General features: G+C 33.2%; 1 protein-coding gene and 1 long non-coding RNA gene across 4 annotated transcripts; one reads left to right on the top strand and one right to left on the bottom strand.

The window, feature by feature from the left end:
- The first annotated feature begins 292 nt into the window (after positions 1–292).
- LOC139823934 (uncharacterized) lies at positions 293–21,643 on the top strand. Its single transcript, XM_071796407.1, has 4 exons — positions 293–532; positions 724–855; positions 20,619–20,730; positions 20,819–21,643. The coding sequence occupies exons 3-4, from the start codon at positions 20,627–20,629 to the stop codon at positions 21,120–21,122; spliced, it is 408 nt and encodes a 135-aa protein (XP_071652508.1). The 5' UTR covers positions 293–532; positions 724–855; positions 20,619–20,626; the 3' UTR covers positions 21,123–21,643.
- LOC139823936 (uncharacterized) lies at positions 13,533–18,834 on the bottom strand. 3 transcript variants are annotated; one of them, XR_011734940.1, is made up of 5 exons: positions 15,839–18,834; positions 15,368–15,760; positions 15,074–15,224; positions 14,879–14,991; positions 13,533–14,811 (listed from the first exon to the last, which is right to left on the bottom strand). It is a non-coding gene; the product is annotated as an uncharacterized lncRNA (long non-coding RNA). The 3 variants fall into 3 exon arrangements; XR_011734939.1 differs by having other exon boundaries at positions 13,537–14,811; positions 15,074–15,760; positions 15,839–16,051; positions 16,725–18,834; XR_011734938.1 differs by having other exon boundaries at positions 15,074–15,760.
- Positions 21,644–21,764: the final 121 nt, after the last annotated feature.

Genomic DNA, 21,764 nt, shown 5'->3' with positions numbered 1-21,764 from the left:
CACATATCGTAATTATGATATGCCAAAACAGCTCAAATAGCCAAATTTCTCAAAATTGTAACGTGACAGAGCAATTTGATAAAATGAGATTGCACATTCAGTGCCCAAAATCACAGGAATTAAACAATTACCTCTGTTTTAACGCATTTTTTTTGCTAAACAGTATTATAAGTAGAATTTTATTTATTTTATCGATATTTATTTTTACTTTTGATACTGGTTACAGGTCGTTCCAAGTTTAGTGCTAATTGAAAGCGCGTTATTTAAATTGTTTAAAACATAATACATTATAGCTCATTTGTTCTGTTCACAGAGATTAGTGGAGATCGCCGAACAGGCCGCGGTATCGGCAGCGAGGGATGGAAACGTCTATCGCCTAAGTATTACGCCTCACATCGGCTTAATAACTTCGTCAGCGATGAGAAGGGTCCCGCGCAGGACGTGTTTTTCACTACGAATCGCCATTTCGACCACCTAGCAGTGAACATCAGTTTGTCTGCCGTGGTTCTGCCGAGCGGAGTCAAAGACAACGGTGAGCCTCGTGATAGATAGCTTCAACAAATTTAACAAAATGTCCACCCATAAACGCAAATGTTCCGTGAATAAGGGTTATCTGCGTTTCTTTCATTGCTTTATAGTTTAAATAAGAAAAGATCATCTCCCAGAAGGATCATCTGACGCACAATCAGTTACCTCTGTTGCAAATTAGCCCTTTACTTGCAGAACGTGACGTTGCCTCAGGTATCCAATGGAGCGAGTACTTGGATCTGCTGTTTGTTAATAATTACGAGAGTGACCCTACGCTCTCGTGGCAATATTATAGAGCGACGACAGGATTTGTACGTCGTTTCCCAGGTATTTAAGCAAATTTATTTATGTGTGTACGTGTCAAGTTTTACATTATTATAAAAATATATTTTGTATATTATAAAATATTATATTAAAATGTTAATACACTTAATATACTTAAAATATTATAAGTATAACTATATAAATATATTATGAAAATATAGGTACATTAATATATGTATATTTATATACCTATATTCTAGGTTTTTAAAATATAGTCACATTATATTAATTTTACAATACTTATAATATTATATTAGTATATATATACTATAACATTATATTTTATAGTATACTAGTTTGATACCCGTGCTTCGCTACGGTAACACACATTTTACCTCTTTTCATCCCGTTAGGGGTCGAATTTCTAAAAATCATTTTTTACTGATTGTGAGTACTTACGTCATGGAAGGAATATACTCCCCGAATTTCATGTTTCTAAGTTTAAGAGTTTGGACTGGGCTGGGAGTTGATGAGTCAGTCGATTATATATATGGGGCATTTGATGCCAAATCGACCTGGGTTTGACCCTCGACCTCTCGGATTTGGTTGACGATTTTTTGCTTTCTCATAGAGGAAGCTTTGTTTTCATAAACTTCGTATATGGACCTTTGATCGCATAAAAGCTAGGTCTAATCAACCAAATTTTAAAGAATTATATATGAAATAGGGGTAGAAAAGCCCAAAGAAAAAATTGTTATTTTAGTTTTTGCCAATGTGTTCAGAATGTTCTAAAACGTCGAAAAATCGTAATTTTAAAAAATGTCCGTATGTGTGTGTGTGTGTGTGTGTGTGTGCGCGCGCGCGTGTGTGCGTGCGCGTGTGCGTGTGTATTAAAAATATTGAAAAAAATTAGAAGCAGACATCAGTCCACTGTAAGCTGTTGCTTGAACATTTTTATATACAACACAGAATTTATGAGAATTTTTTCAGATATTTTTGATGTGATTTTTTTATTATGGAAAATCACTTCAAAAAGATTTGAAAAAATTCTCAAAAATCCTGTGTTGTATCTATATAAAAAAGTTGAAGCAACAGCTTACGGTGCAGCGGTGGACTGATGTCTGCTTCTAATTTTTTTCAATATTTTTTTCGAAAAAAACTCGAAAAAGGCTCGAAAAAATTAGAAGCGAAAGTCGGCCCACTTTGGGTCAAGGCTTAAAAATTTTGATATCTGACACGGGATTTTTGAGAATTTTCTCAGATTTTTAAATTGTGGCCATCGATATGTCGTTTTAAAAAATTAATTAATTTAATTAATTTAATCAATTTTATAAAAAAAATCTGAGCGCATTTTAGAGTTGAAACAATAACATAAAAAATCGCCGATCAAATCCGAGAGTCCCAGGTCGATTTGGCATGGAATGCCCCATATATAGATAGATAGATAAATAGAAAATAGATAGATAGATGATTAGGGTAAAATCTTGAATTATGTTTTTAAGCACTTGTATGGATAACCTTCGTAAGCAAAAACCAAGTCGATATCTCATCGGGCCCAAGAGATATTGAGAAAGTCGTGAAAACACATTTTACCCCTTTTCACCCCCTTAGGGGTCGAATTTCTAAAAATCCTTTCTTAGTGAGTGCTTACGTCATGGAAGGAATATACTCCTCAAATTTCGTGTTTCTATAGATTTTATAGGCTTAGGGGTTTGGGCTGGGCGTTGATGAGTCAGTCGGAACATTAAATTTTATATATATATATATATATATATATATATATATATATATATATATATATATGCATATTTAAAAGTTATAAATATAAAAATTGTAAATATGATTAAATAAATATTTAATCAATTTTATTATTAAACTCTGGATACTAATTGTGAATCAGTTTTCAAAATGTTTCATTCTTTTCGGAGGCGTTATTTATCCTATAAAAATAGTATCTAAAAATAAAATATTATGCGCTTGCGTATTGCAATGTACAATGTTCAACTGAGCATGATATTGATTTTTTTCCATGAAATGAAGGCAATCCTTGTAAACATTACACTTTAAGTAAATTAAAAAATATATTTTAATTTATATCTCATCGTTTTACTATCCGACGATATCGATAAAATGTGCAACGTTCTTAATATAATAAATCGTTTTATGCATTATTTTTCACAAATTTTTGACTTATCAAGGCTACATTTTCGGTTGTCAGATAAAAAAAAATCAATTTTATATTTTGAAAGTTAAAAGTCTTTAAAATATATCCTTGAAATATTATGTTGAAATTTGAAAAACTTATTGCTACACTAGAAACCGTTTATCTGACAGATGCGCAGATAGAAAACGGAACGCGTGTAGCGCATTCTTTCGGATTCGCGTCGATTCGGAAGAGGACAGCATTTCAATGTTTCTGTACTTGTGTGTGTAAGTGCAAAATACAAGAATTTCGATTTTACAATTTGGCATATTGCGCCTAAGCATCTTCATTGTGGTTCCAAAACAATTAAAATTGCTGCGTATCTATGACGCCGGAATTTTTAATGAAGAATTCAATGCAATTCTCATTGACAACTATAAATGTAACTATTGGTCTGCAAGCCAAATTATTTGCTGATTCTCGCAACAGCCAGCGGTTGAAGACAGTGTCCGCCTAATAAAGTACTAAAGAGGCTCGAATCCCATGAAAGGATGATGATCAATAACACTAAAGGTCTTTTATGAAAAAGAAGAAGATTTAATTTATGGTCCAGGAATAGCTGACTAGTGCAAAACAGCTGTAAGTACTTGAAATTTTATAGTTAACTGTATACTTAAAATTTTAAACCGTTTAAACGTTTTTCTCGAAACAACATTTTTTCACCTAACGACCACGATATCTCGGATAGTCCGATTAACTTTAAATTTTCAGGAAATATAGAACACAAGTCTCTTTCTGGCATAAACTAGAATTATTTTATTACAGCTTGTACTTTCTTTATTATTGCAAAAATATGGCCAATTTTTTCGGAAAATCGAGGTTTCTTGTTCGGAACAACACTTTGTTACTTTCTATTCTTTTTTTCCATTTTATTTTAGTTCACGCGATAGCCACACATGTGAAAATTATATCCCATTTTAATTTTTTGTTTCAGATTATTAGAGACTAGTTAGAATGATCGCTATAGAGAAAAAGATTTTTTGAGGCAACTCGCAAAAAGGAAATTTACAAACGGAAGTTTCAATAAATAAATTTAAAAAAAATTATATCTTACATTAAACTGTTAATAAACAAGCCTATACAAACGAAAAATTGATCGAGTCAAGAGTTTCTTATTTAAACAAAATTCCGAAAAATCTCCTATTTTTGAGCGCTTGCAACCAAAAATATAGCTTTAAGACGTTAAATTAATATGACGTGTGTGTACTTACAATAATAAGAATCTTTATCCGGCTTGCTCGCCTGTTTGTGATGCGAGCTGGGACTCCTTGCTCTCAAGGACATCCATTTCCATCCCGGTCGGCGCGTCCGTGCCAGGAAGTGCAGGACGCGTTCCTCCGGGGAGGAAAAGAACTTATCGGAAGCCGAATTATATTCGCAGTAAATCCAATCGGGATGCACTTTCCAGTTACCTCCTTTGAAATAGTCCGTTACTGCAACGCAACATGATAAATTCGCACAGAATTCGACGTTATCAAGAACGCGCCGGTTTTTCTTTATCATTTTAAATTAACACGCGCAATTGTAATGAGAAATTTACCATTTACGATAACGAGCTTGATTTCTTGCTCAGCCCGTAATTCGAACATGCCGTAGCCTTCCGGTAGGGCCAAGCCTAAAGAAAACGGGGTATCCTCGATCGGCTTGTAAAAATAGTTATGCCGTCTAATTGTAACTCTTTCCTGCAAATCAACAAAGCATCGCGTAATAAAATAGAAATTATATCATCTCTACGCCCAGGTAGCAAGATGACGTCTAAAGACGGCTTAATGACGTTTTATTGACGTTAGAGACGTCGTTAAGACGTTATCAGTACGTAATTTGACGTCACTCTGCTACCTGGGCGATTATGATATTAAGCTCGTAATTGCTTTTTTAAATAATAACTTACCATATTGTCATAAATGTATTTTGATTGTAAAGTCCGTTTCTCCTTCTTTTTGATCGATCATGTTGCGTCTCAGCTAAAAAGAATAACATTATCAAAAATCGCTATTGTAACATTAGACATAAAAAAATAAATGATAAAATAATGGAAATGTCGCACTTACATCAAGCAGAAGCGAGTTGTTTGGGGGAGCCGAAGGGCCATCGTATTCTGCGAATTCAACTTCCAATAGATCTACACTTATATACGAAGGTTTCAACGTTTTATCGTACTGAAAAAGAAACGTATATTTTTTTTAATTTGCAATAGAACATATACCTTTTGTGTGTGCGCGCGCGCGTGAACGAAATTAGAGTGATTGATGGAAAGTATAAATTCACATATATCATTTTTTATCTCGACAAAAGTTAACATAAATTCCAACAAAAGCACTTTAATAATTTCTATAATTTAAAACAAGATAAATTTGAAATCCGTCATTTTGGCAGAATTGTTTAGTATTTTAAAATAGAACATTCTGTATGTAAGTTATAAGAATATCTATTCGTGTGTACGTGCGCGCGTACATGTGGTATATATATAGGTATTCTTATAAACATTGATGATATATATCAGTCGTCTAAGATGTTATCGCGATATTTCGCTCTTGTGAATTATTGATTTCTCACAACTCCTTAATAAAGCATTCTCAGACAAGGTCTTTTATAAACTTTTTTTATATGCTTAATCCTCATAATGCGCTGTATCAATTTGGCCCCAATTTTATTAGATGTTCTGCATATACTATATTTCTATAACAACAGGGTGACAAAACGTGAGTGTGAACATTCTCGATCTTTAATAACTCTTTATTTATTAATTGTTTTTAACAGTTTTTTTCGATATAATTCCATTTTGTCCTATAGATTTTTAATAATTGCTCAGGCCAGACTTGGAGCTTGGAGAGCCTTATTGATCAATTCTTGAGGAAATTCTTCGAAATTTATTTTAAAGGCGTGTTTGAGACTTGTCGTATCTTTAATTTGTTTATTTCCTCACAGCATTTCAAATAGCTCCAAACAAAATGATCCTTCGGGATCTGCATTGATCTGCATCTGAATACTTTAAAATCAGTTCTTCTTTAGAGGAGAATTTAATTTTGTTTGCGTTAACTCCAAAATCTTTGAAAACTCCAAAGTTTTCTATGCGTGCGATAGCGCAGAATCTTAAACCGTTATACGGAACCATGTCTTATTGATATTCATTTTGTTTTAAGAGTTTTAAAAGTATTATCAAAAAAGGGCACTTTTAATCCTAAAATAAAAATATAAAAATTAAAAATGTTCACATAATCGTCTTTCGTTACCCTCTGTACGTTTAATGATTGAGCACATCAATATAATGACTTTTACTTACTTCTGTGTTTCCAGGCTGCGTGAAACATTCATGTAATATTATGATATTATAAAAATAAAAATAAAAAAGTAAAGATAAAAAGGGTAAGAAAGAAGGAAAAGAAGAGATTGATAGGCTTTTTTTATTATAAGCTTCTAATTTTGTCGAACTTAGGGATTGTTTTGAAAATTTATTCGTCTTATGTACATATATATGCTAGAAAGAAAAAATGTGCTGGCGATAAAATTACAATATATTCGCGAAACTAGTTTGAACACGTTATCGTTTTTCGCCAATAAAATACGTTATTGATACTCACGAGAAGCCACAGGTCAGGATGATATACAGAACTCTACCATTATTGTCAACAATAAACGAATATCCATTAACTCCTAACTGTAACGTAAGAAACACGTTATTAATACGTATATTATGGTAACATGATACTAGCAAAATCAACGAGCAAAATATATAATAAAGTAAGCGCCAATTGCACTAATAATATGATATATACTAACTCAACGAGCAAAATATATAAGCTCGCGGCACGAGTTTCTGTAAGCGCCGATTGCACTAACTTCGAGGCTAGCTTTTATCAAGTAAATTTTCTCTTTGCGATACGCTAATTTGTATTCTAAAGATAAATTATTTCTTATATTTAATTAATTTTTTCTCTCTCTTTCTTTCTCCTCATCTACATTTAAGATGAAATTCTATAATATTATTATTAATATTCTACAAAAACTGTAAACCTTCACGTACTCGAAAACGTTATTATGGATTTCGTCCGCGTTCGTTATTCTCGCGTAAAATCCTACCAGATTGACATCAACAACATAAGAATACACAAAAGCTTCATAAAGTATTTCTTAAGTATTCAATATTATAATTAAGTTATCAATTTTATTTCTCAATCTTTTTAGATTACACCTTATTTTTCTCTGAAATTCGGTCATGCATTTGATTGGGACAATGCTCGCATTTTGGAAATCAAACATAATTATAAAAAAAGATTAACGGCTGAGATGATACATATAAAGGAACAGGCAAACGGTATAAACTTAAACAAGGGCACGGAGTTATTGAACGATGCCTATTTTGATATTCTGAACGTATTATCTCATATGAAATTTTAACAACAATCCGTGCCCTTCCGAAGCGAGCATTGCCACAGTCGCTTGTAATCTCTCGCGATGATCACACATACTATTGAGACGATGAAGGAAGTCGTATCTTTTGCTGCACTGACTTCTTATGTGAGTGTCCCGTTTAACAAAATTTTACTTAATTATTCGCGTCTCTTATAATTTTATACTGTGTTCAGTTGCCATTAAGACGGTCGGGTGACATAAAGATTCGCGAATGCGGGGACATCACGGATGTTCACCTTGTTCTTGCGGCGGAGGAGACGACCGACAATATACATTTGACGAATACCTGAGGTGTTTGACTTTTTACTTGTTGCGACGGTTGCGAATTTTCAGTCTTTTTTGTGTGATTTGATGCGTTAAAGTTTAAGAAGCGATTAAATTGGAATTATGCGGTTTGTTTTGAAGAAGGCCAAGTAAGGCTCGAAACGTCAACGTTGGTTTTTATATTGCGAACACATTTGTTGTTAAATTGATTTTATTAAATATACATCTATTAATAGCTCGTAATTTGGCCGTTTCTATTATTTAACTATTATTTTTCTCTCTTAATTCTTAATACTATGTTTAAATAGGAGATGAGAGTGAATCTTACACGAAAGAATAAGAAAATGGATAAAGTAAAATTTTTCAAGACTTCGTTTCCTGAATAAACAATTTTGAAACAAAAAAAAATTAATATTCGTGCTTTATGTCCTTGAATAATTTTTAACAACTTTTTCTTATTGTTTTGTCTCAACAGCGATTATTAATGATGATGACTAGCAGTGGCACATAAATAAAATGAGTATCCAAAATAATATAACATTCAGTTTTTAATAAAACTACTTGAAAAACGATTTGAGTTGTAGAGTACAAAAAAGTAGTTGTGTAAAATATATCGATATCATTTTTTAATAGAATGTCGTCGTTTCATATACACAGTGTCTTATAATAGGTGTAACACCATGGGTAAATAGAACGAATTAAACTGAATAAAAAAGTTCTCTACCATTTTGCAACTTTTTTTTGCAATTATTAACGAGCAATTAATTATATTAAAGATCTGCGAACGAGCGTGCATCCGTGCACGCAATTCGGCGGCAAAAGGCAGTATTACGTTCATTGTTCGATGCTAGAAATGCGCTCCTCAAAATGTTTTGCCGTATGCCTAATAGACCGAGAGCCAGCAAAAAAAATCACTTATGATAGGCATCACGACGAAACTTTTTGGGGCGATAGCCGGTGTCGTGTGGAACACGAAAATGCAAGTATGGCGGCCTGGAGGTGTCGCCTTTGCGCAGCGTAATTTTTTGAATGTGTTAAAAAAACTGTGCTTTTGGGGAATGGGCACCAAATTTTTATTAAACCTTAAACATATTAAATAATAGATTAAATCAGAGATCATTTATATGGCTATTTAGCATGTAATTTTTTTTCCGCAATTCAAGATTTCTTCAGTTAGTCTGCATATAAAAGTATTAAAATTTAATAGAATCATATATAATAGGAAGATCAATAAGTTACAAAATATCATATACTTTATTCTGATTTAAAATATGAAATATCTTGTAAAATATTGATTCTTCGGTGATTAATTCTTGCTTGCTTTCATATACAAAAAAATGAGATAATTCTGCTGTAAAAAGATATTTAATTGCATTTAAAGAAAAGTGTGCAACTTGCAATGTGTTATAAACATACTATAATCTATATAATGTATATATATATATACATATATATATATATGTCGGAAGCCGATCTCCTTCCATGATAATTCGCCTTATCTTCTAGTAAAGATCAAGCGTGGAGTAGAGAGCTCAGAGGATTATTCTTTAGCAAATACTTTTTATTGCAACGTTCTTATTTTACTACACAAAGCAAACTTTCTTTAATTCACAACACAAGTTTAGTTATTTAGAAAATTATAAAGTAAATTTGAGACGTGAGCGATTCGTGCGAGTCGGTCTGATGTTATCCGTTTCCTATTAAGACAACCATCCCTCGATCACACGCTTCGCTAGAGCGATCCTCTAATCCTCTTCTCGATCCGCTCTCGTCTCTGAACACCGCCGCAAAATCCAAACGCGTTGTCATATATATATATGCATATATTCGAATTACAGCGTCGATTCCACGTGAAGAATTTAGCCTGATCTCTTGTATTCCATCAAGAGCGGGAGATTAGGTTCATGTATCGATACTTATTATATCACATTAAACCTTCAAAGACGTTCCTACAAACGATGAGATATGTCTCGGGAAACCTTATCACGATGTTTCTTGATACATATCTCTGTATGTGTAACGCTAAGACCCGCTTAACCCGCTTTCAAGTCAAGCAACGTTTCGATCAGGCTTGATCTGGCAAACACCAGGACCGTATGAGGTTCCCCAGATGTCTAAAAATAGATATATTTTTTAACATGTCCGGGTTCCATGCACAGCCCTGGCCAGGTTCTAATCAAGATCGCAGGATTGTTATCAAGCCCTAAAATGGTTAACTTGAGTTAAGATTGTATAATCACGGCCGAGACACCTGTTGCATGGCGTTATAGTTATACAATACTACGCGGTCAAGATCGCCAGCGTCTCTGAAACCTTTATCAACAATTACCTCTTCACACCCCGCCATCTGCGTATCCTAGCACCTAGCACCCCACCACCGCCCGCCGCTATTCGTGCCGCCTTTTACAGCCACCTGTTGAATTGGCGCGGTTGGCGGGCGGCAGTTCGCAGTGTGCTCGCGTTTCGAATAGTCGCAACGTGCGCTCAACTATTGTCTGCATCGATTTCCACTCAGACTTCAAGTAATTTCCATTTAGACTTCGCTACGCTAACAGTGATTCAGACTTTGTTTAACAAACAGTGGCAAATCTGGCCGTATTGTCCGCTGAAAAGCGGCAGGAGCCAATTTAATAGAAGAAGAAGAAGAAGAGCGGATTTCAGGTAGATATACAGTCGATTTCGGGAATTTTTTACGGTCACTTATCGGAAAAACGGAAATGATTCAATAGTATGAAACTCGAGTAGAAAAAAATTTTAATTTTTCGGGAAATAATACGTAATTTTTTACGGTCACTTATCGGAAAAACGGAATCGATTCAATTGGGCTACTTCTAATTTTATTATATTCTTCAGTCTACCCTTATTTCATATATAATACTTTAAGATTAGGTTGAATTACCGATTTCTTAAAGAGTGTATAAGATGTACATGTAACTGAATTTTTTGACGATCGGTGAAGGAATTACCGATTTTTGCTTAAAAAGTGTATAAGATGTAGCATGTAATTTATATATAGAGTCTCATTAAAATAAGTTGTTTTAAATTGTGCGAGGGTTGGTGAAAGAGTTATTGATTTTTGCTTAAAAAATGTTAACACATAAAATTGATTATAAAATGACATATAATAAATCGATGTTCGTGGGGAAAAGGTCAATCAATATCAATATCAATCGAACATAAATGTATCGAAACGTTGAATTCGTTATAGCGCGATGCTAATTATTATATTTATCTTAAAACATTTTAACCCTTATATCCTCGTAATTTATACATCTACTATATACACATATGCTGAAAAATTATAAAATTTTGCTTACGGATGTAATATTGAGACGGTGTATGTCTCATTTCAAAGACCAAGTTTCAAATTATAAGAAAAGAATTGTTTTCTTGAAAACTCGTTTTTACCTCTTTCGAGATCATCAAAATAGTCATGAAAAATGCAACACAAATACGTATGTGAAAGATCAGAATAGAATGTGTAAGAAATGCAGTAGAAACTTGTTAGAAAAATTTCCCTTTGTACTACACATAAGTTTTTACTATAATATTAATCACAAAATATATTATGGGTTTTAATTATTACGTTTAAGAAGGATGATCATTAAAAGCTATTTCTATATAACATTAATTCTTTTACATATACACACATATAAACCAGTCTGTGTAAAGATAAAATTGATATCGGGTTGGAGGATTGTTGATTTTAAATATGGCGTTAGAAATTTTTAAATTTTAGAATTCGAGAAATAGCACAAATCTAATGTAGTAGACGTAAAAATAAAGATTTTTAAAAGTTATATATGTTTTTAATGAGATTTATGAATTTTGACATATTCAAATATCATATACCATATGTTATGAATTTGATCTGTTTTACTCTCATTCGTATTAATCATAATACAAACATACATATACTTAATGGCTATAAGAATAATGTTATCAAATATGCGTTCGTAAGTATGTCTACGGATTGAGATGTTGTTAAACCGAAAAATATCATATCAATGTGTCAGATATTTAGGTTTCATGTATTAAAGGCACGCGAAAATAATCCTTACGCTTATTTGCAACAAATAAGACGCGACAATTGTTAGTGCAATATTTTTTTTGCTACGTTTAGACGCATTATAATATTGATATTATGACATACAATTATCGTCATATGATTTATATATCTATTGAAATACATTACTTTTTTTTTTACAAAAATAATATTAAAGTACACAAACTTAAATATATAACGTTAGAGAATATGTTCACTACAGATTGAAAAATATAAAATGCGATAAGAGTATTAATATCACAAGTTATATTACCTATAAGATTTATACATAGCATCTTAAACATTCTCATATCTTTTCTATAATATGTTCTTTGATTAATCGAAGTCAAATTTTAACAAAAATGTCAAGGGATCGATAAATAGAAAGGGGCTTTTCAAAGGGAAAATCAAGTTACGAGATTCTACACAAAATCAGTTACAAAATCTTATTCTCTTTTGAAGTTTGAATGAATTTTGTTTTTATAGGTTCATGATTTGAGAATAATTATGACGATATATTTTACATTGAAGATTAAAATCGTTTGTCAAAGACGATGATACTTTTCGAAAAATTTGTTTCAGACTCAAAAAGATTTTAAAATATTAGAAAATGAAAATGATTTCGTTAGAGTCTGTGAGATAAAATAGATGACCAATGCTATCTTTTTACAAGAGATATGACCGTGTTTTGCGCCAAATTTACGTGTAACGACGAGACAGACCGTGTATCTTTATGTAAGACGGCAACTTGAAACTTTTGAAAGTACCTTCAATTATCTCAATATAATACCTAGTAATAATACCTAGATTTTTCGTTCTCTCTCGTATCGAATTCATAATAGGTGTAATCGTTAGTTGGGATTTATTTTGCTCTATGAATGAAGATATTACAACGCAAAGTCCGAATTGTGGAATTTTTATGAAATGTCAGAAGTCGTCAGGATAAATACAAATGTTGACTACAAGTGGCCCTATATAGAGGATTGCAGTTGATATTGACAGTCTATAATATCGATAAAAAACTAAGGATTTGTGCAAAGAAAAAACATTTGCTAGGCGGAAAGAAGCGATGCGGTAGCCAATCAATCTTTTGCTCTTAAGAAAAAGGTAAGATTAGCTACCGCGTCGTTTATAGTTGTTTTATCATCAAGAGATGATATCATCATCTTGATATCTATATATATTCATCTATATATATTCTCTTTGCAATTGGCGCAATTTAAAGATTTCACATCTTTTTTTGAAATACGTATCACTTAAGTTGAATTAGGTAACGCAATTTTGTGAATTATTTTGTTAGGGAGAAAAATATAAAGCTACTATACATATCATTTGGATTGAGTTAGGTAACGCAATTTTGTGAATTATTTTGTTAGGAAGAAATAAAGCTACTACCATTTAAGATTTTTAGATTTACAACATACATTGCGCGTGTACTTGGCGCCTTTTTTTACCTTTTTTTGAAAAAGGTAATTTTGTACTGATATCATGCATTTTGTAGTGATAAGCAAGTATCGGCAAAAAATTTCCATTTTTTATTTTTTAATTATTTACAAATTGATAATAACGAATTAAATTTTTATTAAATTTATATATATATATATATATATATAACCTCTTATTTTTTACAAATATACATATATGTGTATTTATATTCGTATTATATAGAGAATCGCTATAACATTAAATGTAATAATAGTTATAATATAGAACTATTGTCTTCTATCTTTGAAATTTATTAAATATGTATTTATTGATTAAATACGTATTTATTATATTTAATGTTATTCTTGTGAATTCTTTATGTTAGGTAGATATAAATACACATATATATCGTATATATACATATATATAATATTAACATGTTTTTAAATCATGTTTATCTGCAATAATTAAATTATTTATATTAAATCAATTATTATTTTTAAAATAAAAAATTTGCCTGACAATGTGATTATTCCTTATTGATTTTCAAATAAGTAATAATTCATGTATTAAAAACACATGAAGAATATAAAACGATGCGAAACTGGAAACTACTGGAACAAATTCGGGTCTGGACTAGTTATTTATTGGTTCGGATTTCTTGACTGCTTGAACAGATCGACTGAGAAAAAGTTTATTATAATGGACCATTTTCCCGAAAATATTACATACATGGATCCAACTTGTATCAAATCTATGAATAATACGTGATTATAATCGATATAATTGTATATATTTATTTTTGTACAGTTATCTTCAAGAAATGACAAGAGATGATACATCTAATATTTGTAAATAGATTTCTGTTAGAGGATCTGATCATGGATTAATATTTTAATACTGTTTTTGACTGTTATCGGAATGAATTAAAGTATGGTTTTGTATTTTCATATTGTAATTATTATATTCAAGTCATTAAACTATTCATGTATTTTTATTTTCCATCCAAATGTTTGCGAAAACTTAACTATTTAGTAGAGCTACATAATCGAGTAAATGAATTAAATATTATCACATAACTGAATGAATTAAAATCACAGTCCTTAAAAATACAATGTAGCTACAATATATATATATATATATATATATATATATATATATATATATATATATATATATATATGTAGGTCCAGAGGTATGTTCCGGGACTGTTTACGTTTTTTGAAATGTACAGTCCTGGAATATAACGCATATATATGTAATCAGATTCAAAAAAATGTCCCGAAAATTGCCGTAGGACATGAATTTTTTCCAGGACAGTCCTGGAAACTGCCAAATGTCCCGGAATATACCGATATCAAAAATAAAAGTCCCGGAACATACTTCCGGACCTACATATATATATATATATATATATAATCAGCTGTTTTATAATGAATTAATTGTACGATGAAACAAAGTTATTTATCTGGTTATAATATTTACAGTCCTTGAATCTGAATCCTTTAAACAAAATTGGACAATTCGTTGAATCTAAGATCAGATTTTAGCTTTCTTCCTATTTTTCCTATTTTTATCCGACACTGTATACTTGTCGTAACTTTTCGTTGGATCAAAAGGTTCCCATCTACTCGCTGGAAAAATGTGTTTGTTTCTCTCGTACCATGATCTAATGAGAAAAATAAAAAAATAACATAAAAAAGAATTATGCAAAATATTCTTTTAATAATAAATACCTAAGTAAAACTTTTCCGACATGTGATTCCTCGGTTTCGACAGAAGCATCGTACATAATACGAATATCATCGTGAACGTCAAATGTGAACAGAGGCCCGCTCTTTCCTCGTGCCTAATCGCAATATTACATACATTAAAATAACATGCCAACATTGTGATATTGCTTCATAAGTTTTATCATTTAGTATATTTACCTTAGTTACAATAAAACCAGTTACAGTTGCAGTAAAACGTATAATGGTGCGGTAATATAAGATTCTTCTTGACATACATTAACTGATCTGCCATTACTGTTTTAAGCTCGCTGAATTCGGGCCTCAGAACTTCTAAACATCTCTGAAGAACCTAATAGATAGAATTACCTGTATGTGAAAATTTAATTTATGCAGCAGAACATTATATATCATGCCAATGTTACTCCAAAAGTGGCACTGGAGTATTTTAATAACTTAAACGTTCTCTAAACCATTGAGACACCTTTCTTTCACCTCTTCATTATAACACTCCGACGATGGTCAGATCCATCCCAATAACTGAATGTGATCTCAATTTCTTCTTCCTTCAACGCGTTCTGCTTTCTAGCCCATTCTTGTCTCAATTCTTTCCTAAGTTTATTTTCCTTTTCGTCCCTTTCCCTACTGGCAAAAAACATGTATCTACATCTGGATTTTTCTAAATCTTCTTAATCGCAGGGCCATCAGATTGCACATTTTCTGACTGCGGGGATTTTTCGGCATTGTCTTCGTCAGAAGACATCTCAGCTTCATCTTTGTCTTCGTCCAGATTAAAAGACAAGCTTGAATCTGTCTCTTCTGTTTGTTCTTTTCTGTCTGCTTCGCCGCTAGTGCTCTTTCCTTTTCCTGCTCTTTTTCACGTTCCTTCTATCAAAGCATAAAATACACGTACAAAAATACAAATTATGAGATAATCAGGATCATAAGAAGATTGTAAGAAATTACTTGTGGGTATCAGGATTCGTGAATGTTCGCTCAATTTAACGGCGGATTTTCTCTTGCATTCCGCGTGACCGACGGTACATGCACATTTCGTGGCATCTAGCCTTAGCATCTTTGTGATATCGTCATCATGCATTATGATTTTCTTCGTATCCTATCTTCTGAAGAAGCCCATCGAAAATTCTTGATATGTATGACTAGATGACATTCAGAGCACTAGGCAGAAATCATACACACATACATATATATATATATATATATATATATATATATATATATATATATATATATATATATATTCACGGCAAACCGCATATATAACATCGTGTTATTTTTATAACCTATTTACGCAACTTACGTTACTTCTGTAGTAACTTACGATACGATAATTCCTCTGCGTAAACGGGAGATTTTATAGTAACTATTATGATCGGAAATCAAGAGCCACCGTTGAAAGTAGTGAAGGTTACGTTTCTCTGATTGAGAGACGACGACGTATCTTAATATGAATTACTGTAAGTTACTACAGATGTACTCACTCACATAAACATATAGTTCGACAACTTTTACAAGACAGCATATACGTATGTGTGCAATTTTGGATATACCTTCCTTCTTTTGAAGATCTCCTCGACATCAGCTCTCTGTGGTTAATACTTTATATATTTCACTTACTACGTTTACGCGAGCGTAATTATCGTAAGTTTACTATAGTAAACTTACGATAATTTCTTCGCGTAAACAGAATTTTCCTTCGCGTAAACGGGATTTTGTAGTAACTTACGATAATTTACTCCGCGTAAACGAGTGAATTATCGTAAGTTACTACAGAAGTAACGCTCGCGTAAACATACAGTTTGACAACTTTTACAAGGCAGCATATACGTACGTGTTTGTACGATTTTGTAGATACACCTTCCTTCTTATAGATCTCTCGGCATCAGCTCTCTACGGTCAATACTTATATATATTTCACTATCTGTCACGACGCGGCAACGGTCACGACTATCACACACTTACACTTATCCTTTTCTAGGTTGTAAAAAACTGTCACGCACTGCGACAGTGCACGAGTGCAATCTCGTGTCAAAAATGGGAAAGTGACACACCAGCCGCCATTTTTGTCCGACGTGGACGTTTCTTAAAAAAAAATTTTCCAGATTTGGACTTTGCATCGCAATATCTTCGCTCGTAGGGCACGTAACGGAAAAAAAAGACTCTTATTTATAAATCAAACCCCAAGCTATCGATCGAACCTACTTAGAAATTGATCCGTTCACTCGTTATTGAGATCTCAAAATCTCGGATACTCGCAACTCATGCGTTCGCGTAAAAGAGTCACGGTGCGTCTCGCTTCGCGCGTACTTGGCGCGAGACACTACCGTGTCTCTTGATTATTTTGTATGTCAAAGTTCACGATTATTTGAAGATTTACTTTAACTTTTGTTTATGTTAAAATAACTTTAAGGCGTGTTGATTTTTTGAAATAATTATGTTAAAATAACTCAAAATAATATTCAATTTCTAAATGACATACATAAAGTGTTAAGTTATCACGTTGACATTAATATAACACATAAAAATGTTACGAAAATAATAACATAGCTGTTGTGTGTTAATTTTACATTAAAATAATAGTCAAATCTTGGTAACACAAGAAAATTTTAACATTTGGACGCACGATTTTTTACTGTGTAATGGTTATTTTCGACAGTTCTACAAGAGTTCTAGCGTCCCGCTCACGTGCGCTCACGCATGTAAATCCCCCTGCACCTCTCCATGCATGTGCTTTATAATTTCGCTTTACAATTTAGCATTACTTTAAGTTATAAAGCGAGGTCTACGCTGCCTACCGGCGGAGGTGGGTGCGGGAGGTCTTCGACACACACGCGGGGGGGTGCAAGGGGGGCTTCGGCCCCCTCTCCCGCACCTACCTCTGCCGGTAGGCCGCGTGGACCTCGCTTTATAACTTAAAGTACATGCTAAATTGTAAAGCGAAATTATAAATCACATGCATGGAGGCGTGCAGGGGGGCTAGAACTCTTATAGAACTGTCGAAAATAACCGTTAGAACTTCGGAAAATCATCAGCACGACACATTTTCACTAAGTGTCGTGCTGGACGTAACTGTTAAAAATTGTTTAAAAAATTATAAATGGTCGGAACTATTTGTAAAATTGATCCTAAAGCATAGAACTCTTATAGAACTGTCGAAAACAACCGAGAACTGCCGAAAATCTTCAGCAAGACACATTTTCACTAAGGGTCGTGCTGGAAGTAACTGTTAAAAATTGTTTTAAAAATAGTTAATTACCGGTACTCTTTTTAAAACTAATTCTAAAGCATAGAACTCTTGTAGAACTGTCGAAAATAGCCGCTATAACTGTGGAAAATCATCAGCACGACACATATTCACTAACAATAAGTGTCGTGCTGGACGTAGCTGTTAAAATTGTTTAAAAAATAGTTAACCACCAAAACTCTTTTTACAACTAATTCTAAATCACAGAACTTTTTTAGAACTGTCAAAAATAACACAGCCCCACAAAAAAAATGAAATTTCTGTCCGGCGGATCGGACTAGTCAATTCTTACGTATTTTGGGTCGCTGAATCCGAATCCGAGGTCAGAATTCAAAAGTTGGTTTGTTTTTTTTCTAATCTCAAAAAAACATACTTTTTTAGTACATTTTGAGCCGTAATGAAAAAGCGCGAGCTAGCTTCGAAATTCTGACCGTGGATTCGAATTCAAAAGCTTTCGGGGTCGTTGAATACGAATCTGACGTCAGATCATAACATAATCACACTAAAAATGCAGTTTTTCCCACATGACTCTGAGAAAGTACAAATCTTATATATATATTTGATGTCCAAGATCACAATAGAATCAAAGTATATCCATGACTTGATCCTTCTGCAACTAGGGTACCTCCACGTGGTGACGGTGGGCAACGGATTTATTCCGGCGTTATAAATACGTATCTAACCCAGAAATTTCGCCTTTTTAGGGTTTTCAACCTAATACCTGCGACTGGTCTGATTACGTCATTCACACACACACTGAATTTGACGCAGCTTCATCTGAATGTTTTTTGAGATTAGAAAAAAAACGAACCAACTTTTGAATTCTGACCTCGGATTCGGATTCAGCGACCCAAAATACGTAAGAATTGACTAGTCCGGTCCGCCGGACAGAAATTTCATTTTTTTTGTGGGGCTGTGTAATCGGTAAACCGCGTAAAATCTTCAACACGACACTTGTCATTAAGCGTCGTGCTGGGCGTGGATATCAACAATTGTTTAAAAATAGTATATTACACTACAAGGGCCGAAAGTTGAATTTTCGGCCCTGCGCGTCATGATGCCCCGAGGCGAAGCCGAGGGCATCATGACGAGCAGGACCGAGATTTCAACTTTTGGCCCGCGTAGTGTATACGATTTTTCTTCATAGCCGGTCGAAAGTACGTTATTAATTTTACTTTTTTTAACTTTAAATGTTAATAAGCATGTTTTTGATGCCTGCCCCCGACATTTGCGGCACGAGCGAAGCGAGTGCTGCTGGTCGGGGGGGCAGGCATCAAATACATTCCAAGAGTCAAGTCTTGTCATATTTTGTAAAAATAAATTCACGTGCGTGCCAACGGGGTGACCGTTGGTATGTGTGTGCACGTGTGTCGCGCGGATTCGCACGCCAGGACGATCGATAAGCCGTCCGTCGTCGGGATCGCGTCTTCCGGCCGGTGCATTGAATTTAATGTGCTTTTCAAAATTGACCAATCACTCCATAAAGTTGACGGCTTTAATTTTTTAGATAGGTCCTTAAAATACACAACCAAATTATTTTCTTCACAGTTTGACAGTGAAGTTTTGTGTTCTATCTGCCACTTTTTATACGTGTCGTAAACAAGATTGTATCGATCAACAGACTTCTTTGGCAACGTATCTGTATTTATTATCAATCGCGCTTCTGCATCGAAATTTCGTATAACTTCTTCCTCGTCTACGGATTCATCAGATGACATATTGACAGAACAATATTGATGACTATTTTTAAGGTTAAAGGGCGTTAAGGTTTAAAGTTATAGAGAGCGCGCGTGTACTTCTCACAGGGAGTAAATGTTAAACTTTCGTCCCTGCTATTAGGGACGAAAGTACGTACTTTCGACCGAGGTATGAAGAAAAATAACTAATCACCGGAACTCTTTTTAGAACTAATTCTAAAACATAGAACTTTGCTAGAAATACCGAGAACTATCTTTAGAACCGCAGAAAATCATCAGCACGACACATTTTCACTAAACGTCGTGCTGGACGTAACTGCTAAAATTTTTTAAAAATAGTAAACAGTCGGAACTGTTTGTAAAAATAATTCTAAAGCATAGAACTCTGCTAGAACTACCGAGAACTACCTTCAGAAACGCAGAAAATCATCAGCACGACCCATTTTCACTAAATGTCGTGCTGGACGTATAACTGCTAAAATTGTTTAAAAATGGTAAACAGTCGGAACTGTTTGTCAAAATAATTCTAAATCATAGAACTCTGCTAGAACTACCGAGAACTCTTTTCTTAAAGTACTTTATTTTCTTAAAATACAATGTCTCAGAATTATTTTGGCACCATAATCACGCGAGCACCTAATTCTTTGACGAATCTGTAACGAATTATAGAACGCTGCGCGCACGCTCCATGAGTTAATTAATTAATTTCAACGCTGTGTTCAATATATATAGTGGTATATTTAAATAAATGTTATAATCTGTCAATATTTTATTGTTATTTTAGAGCACGAGATGGAAGAAAACCTGAAATTTTATCTTCTCGTATCAAGTGTTATAATTATTTTAATTTTATTAATTTGCATTAATGTTTTTAAAGAAAACATTAAAAAATGCATGTAAGTATAGAATTATTAGATATATATTAAAACTATAAATATATAAAAATATATTTTTCTTTAATCAATGCTTTCTTTATCTTTACAGATGTTCGAGCAATCCGCCCGAGCAGGATACGGATTATAATATTGGTAATTTTGGCGATTTACTGCCGATAGAGACTGTGTCCAACCATGAAAAAAGTTTAGATAACGTAGAAGACAGTAACGCGGATGATACAATGAAATTCGCGAGTTTCGTGACGCTGAGACCAGGACACTCCGAGGCGCCGGAAGAGACGGAAGACTTTACGTTAATGTTGCGTCCATCCGCACAAAATATGCAATTTAATATCAACGAGCTGCGATTGCCCACTTTGGAGGAATCCGTGATAAATGATTCCTGTCAGTAACGAAATTGATCCTATTGAATTTGAATTTGACTAGGAGCGTCACATTCGACAGTACAAAATTACCTTTTTCAAAAAAAGGTAAAAAAGGCGCCAAGTACACGCGCAATGTATGTTGTAAATCTAAAAATCTTAAATGGTAGTAGCTTTATTTCTTCCTAACAAAATAATTCACAAAATTGCGTTTCCTAATTCAACCTAAGTGAGTGATACGTATTTCAAAAAAAGATGTGAAATCTTTAAATTGCGCCAATTGCAAAGAGAATATATATACTTTAAAAAATAATTGTGCAACTACTTTTAAAAAATAAAACAAAATTGTGTTACCTAACTCAGCCCAAGTGGTATGTATCTTTGTATTCCTGAGAGTCTTTCTATCAACCCAAGTGGTAGTAGTTTTAATTCTCCTTGATAAAATTATAATATTACAAAGAATTATTTTAATCACAAAGAATTAAAGAGGTAACATTATAAAATAAAAATATTTAATTAAAATAAAATAAATAAATTTTTCTTGTAAAAAACTTGGCGCTGCTTTTTTAAGGTCAACCCAGACAAACTTGCATAGGTGCATAAGCATATGCATAAAGAGATGGATTGGTCTATTTCCTTTTGCACATATACATATAAACCGAAGAGATAATA

The sequence above is a fragment of the Temnothorax longispinosus genome, unplaced genomic scaffold, assembly GCF_030848805.1.
Source record: "Temnothorax longispinosus isolate EJ_2023e unplaced genomic scaffold, Tlon_JGU_v1 HiC_scaffold_22, whole genome shotgun sequence".
In the NCBI taxonomy this organism is placed as follows: domain Eukaryota; kingdom Metazoa; phylum Arthropoda; class Insecta; order Hymenoptera; family Formicidae; genus Temnothorax; species Temnothorax longispinosus.
Note: the sequence above shows the minus strand (reverse complement) of the source record. Positions and strands in the feature narration are given on the sequence as shown.

Bases quoted from the DNA above. Each gene is read 5' to 3' on its own strand.
- LOC139823934 (XM_071796407.1), top strand. From the start codon at position 20,627: ATGGAAGAAAACCTGAAATTTTATCTTCTCGTATCAAGTGTTATAATT. The intron at 20,731-20,818 runs GTAAGTATAGAA...TTATCTTTACAG, and splicing joins GAAAACATTAAAAAATGCAT to ATGTTCGAGCAATCCGCCCG.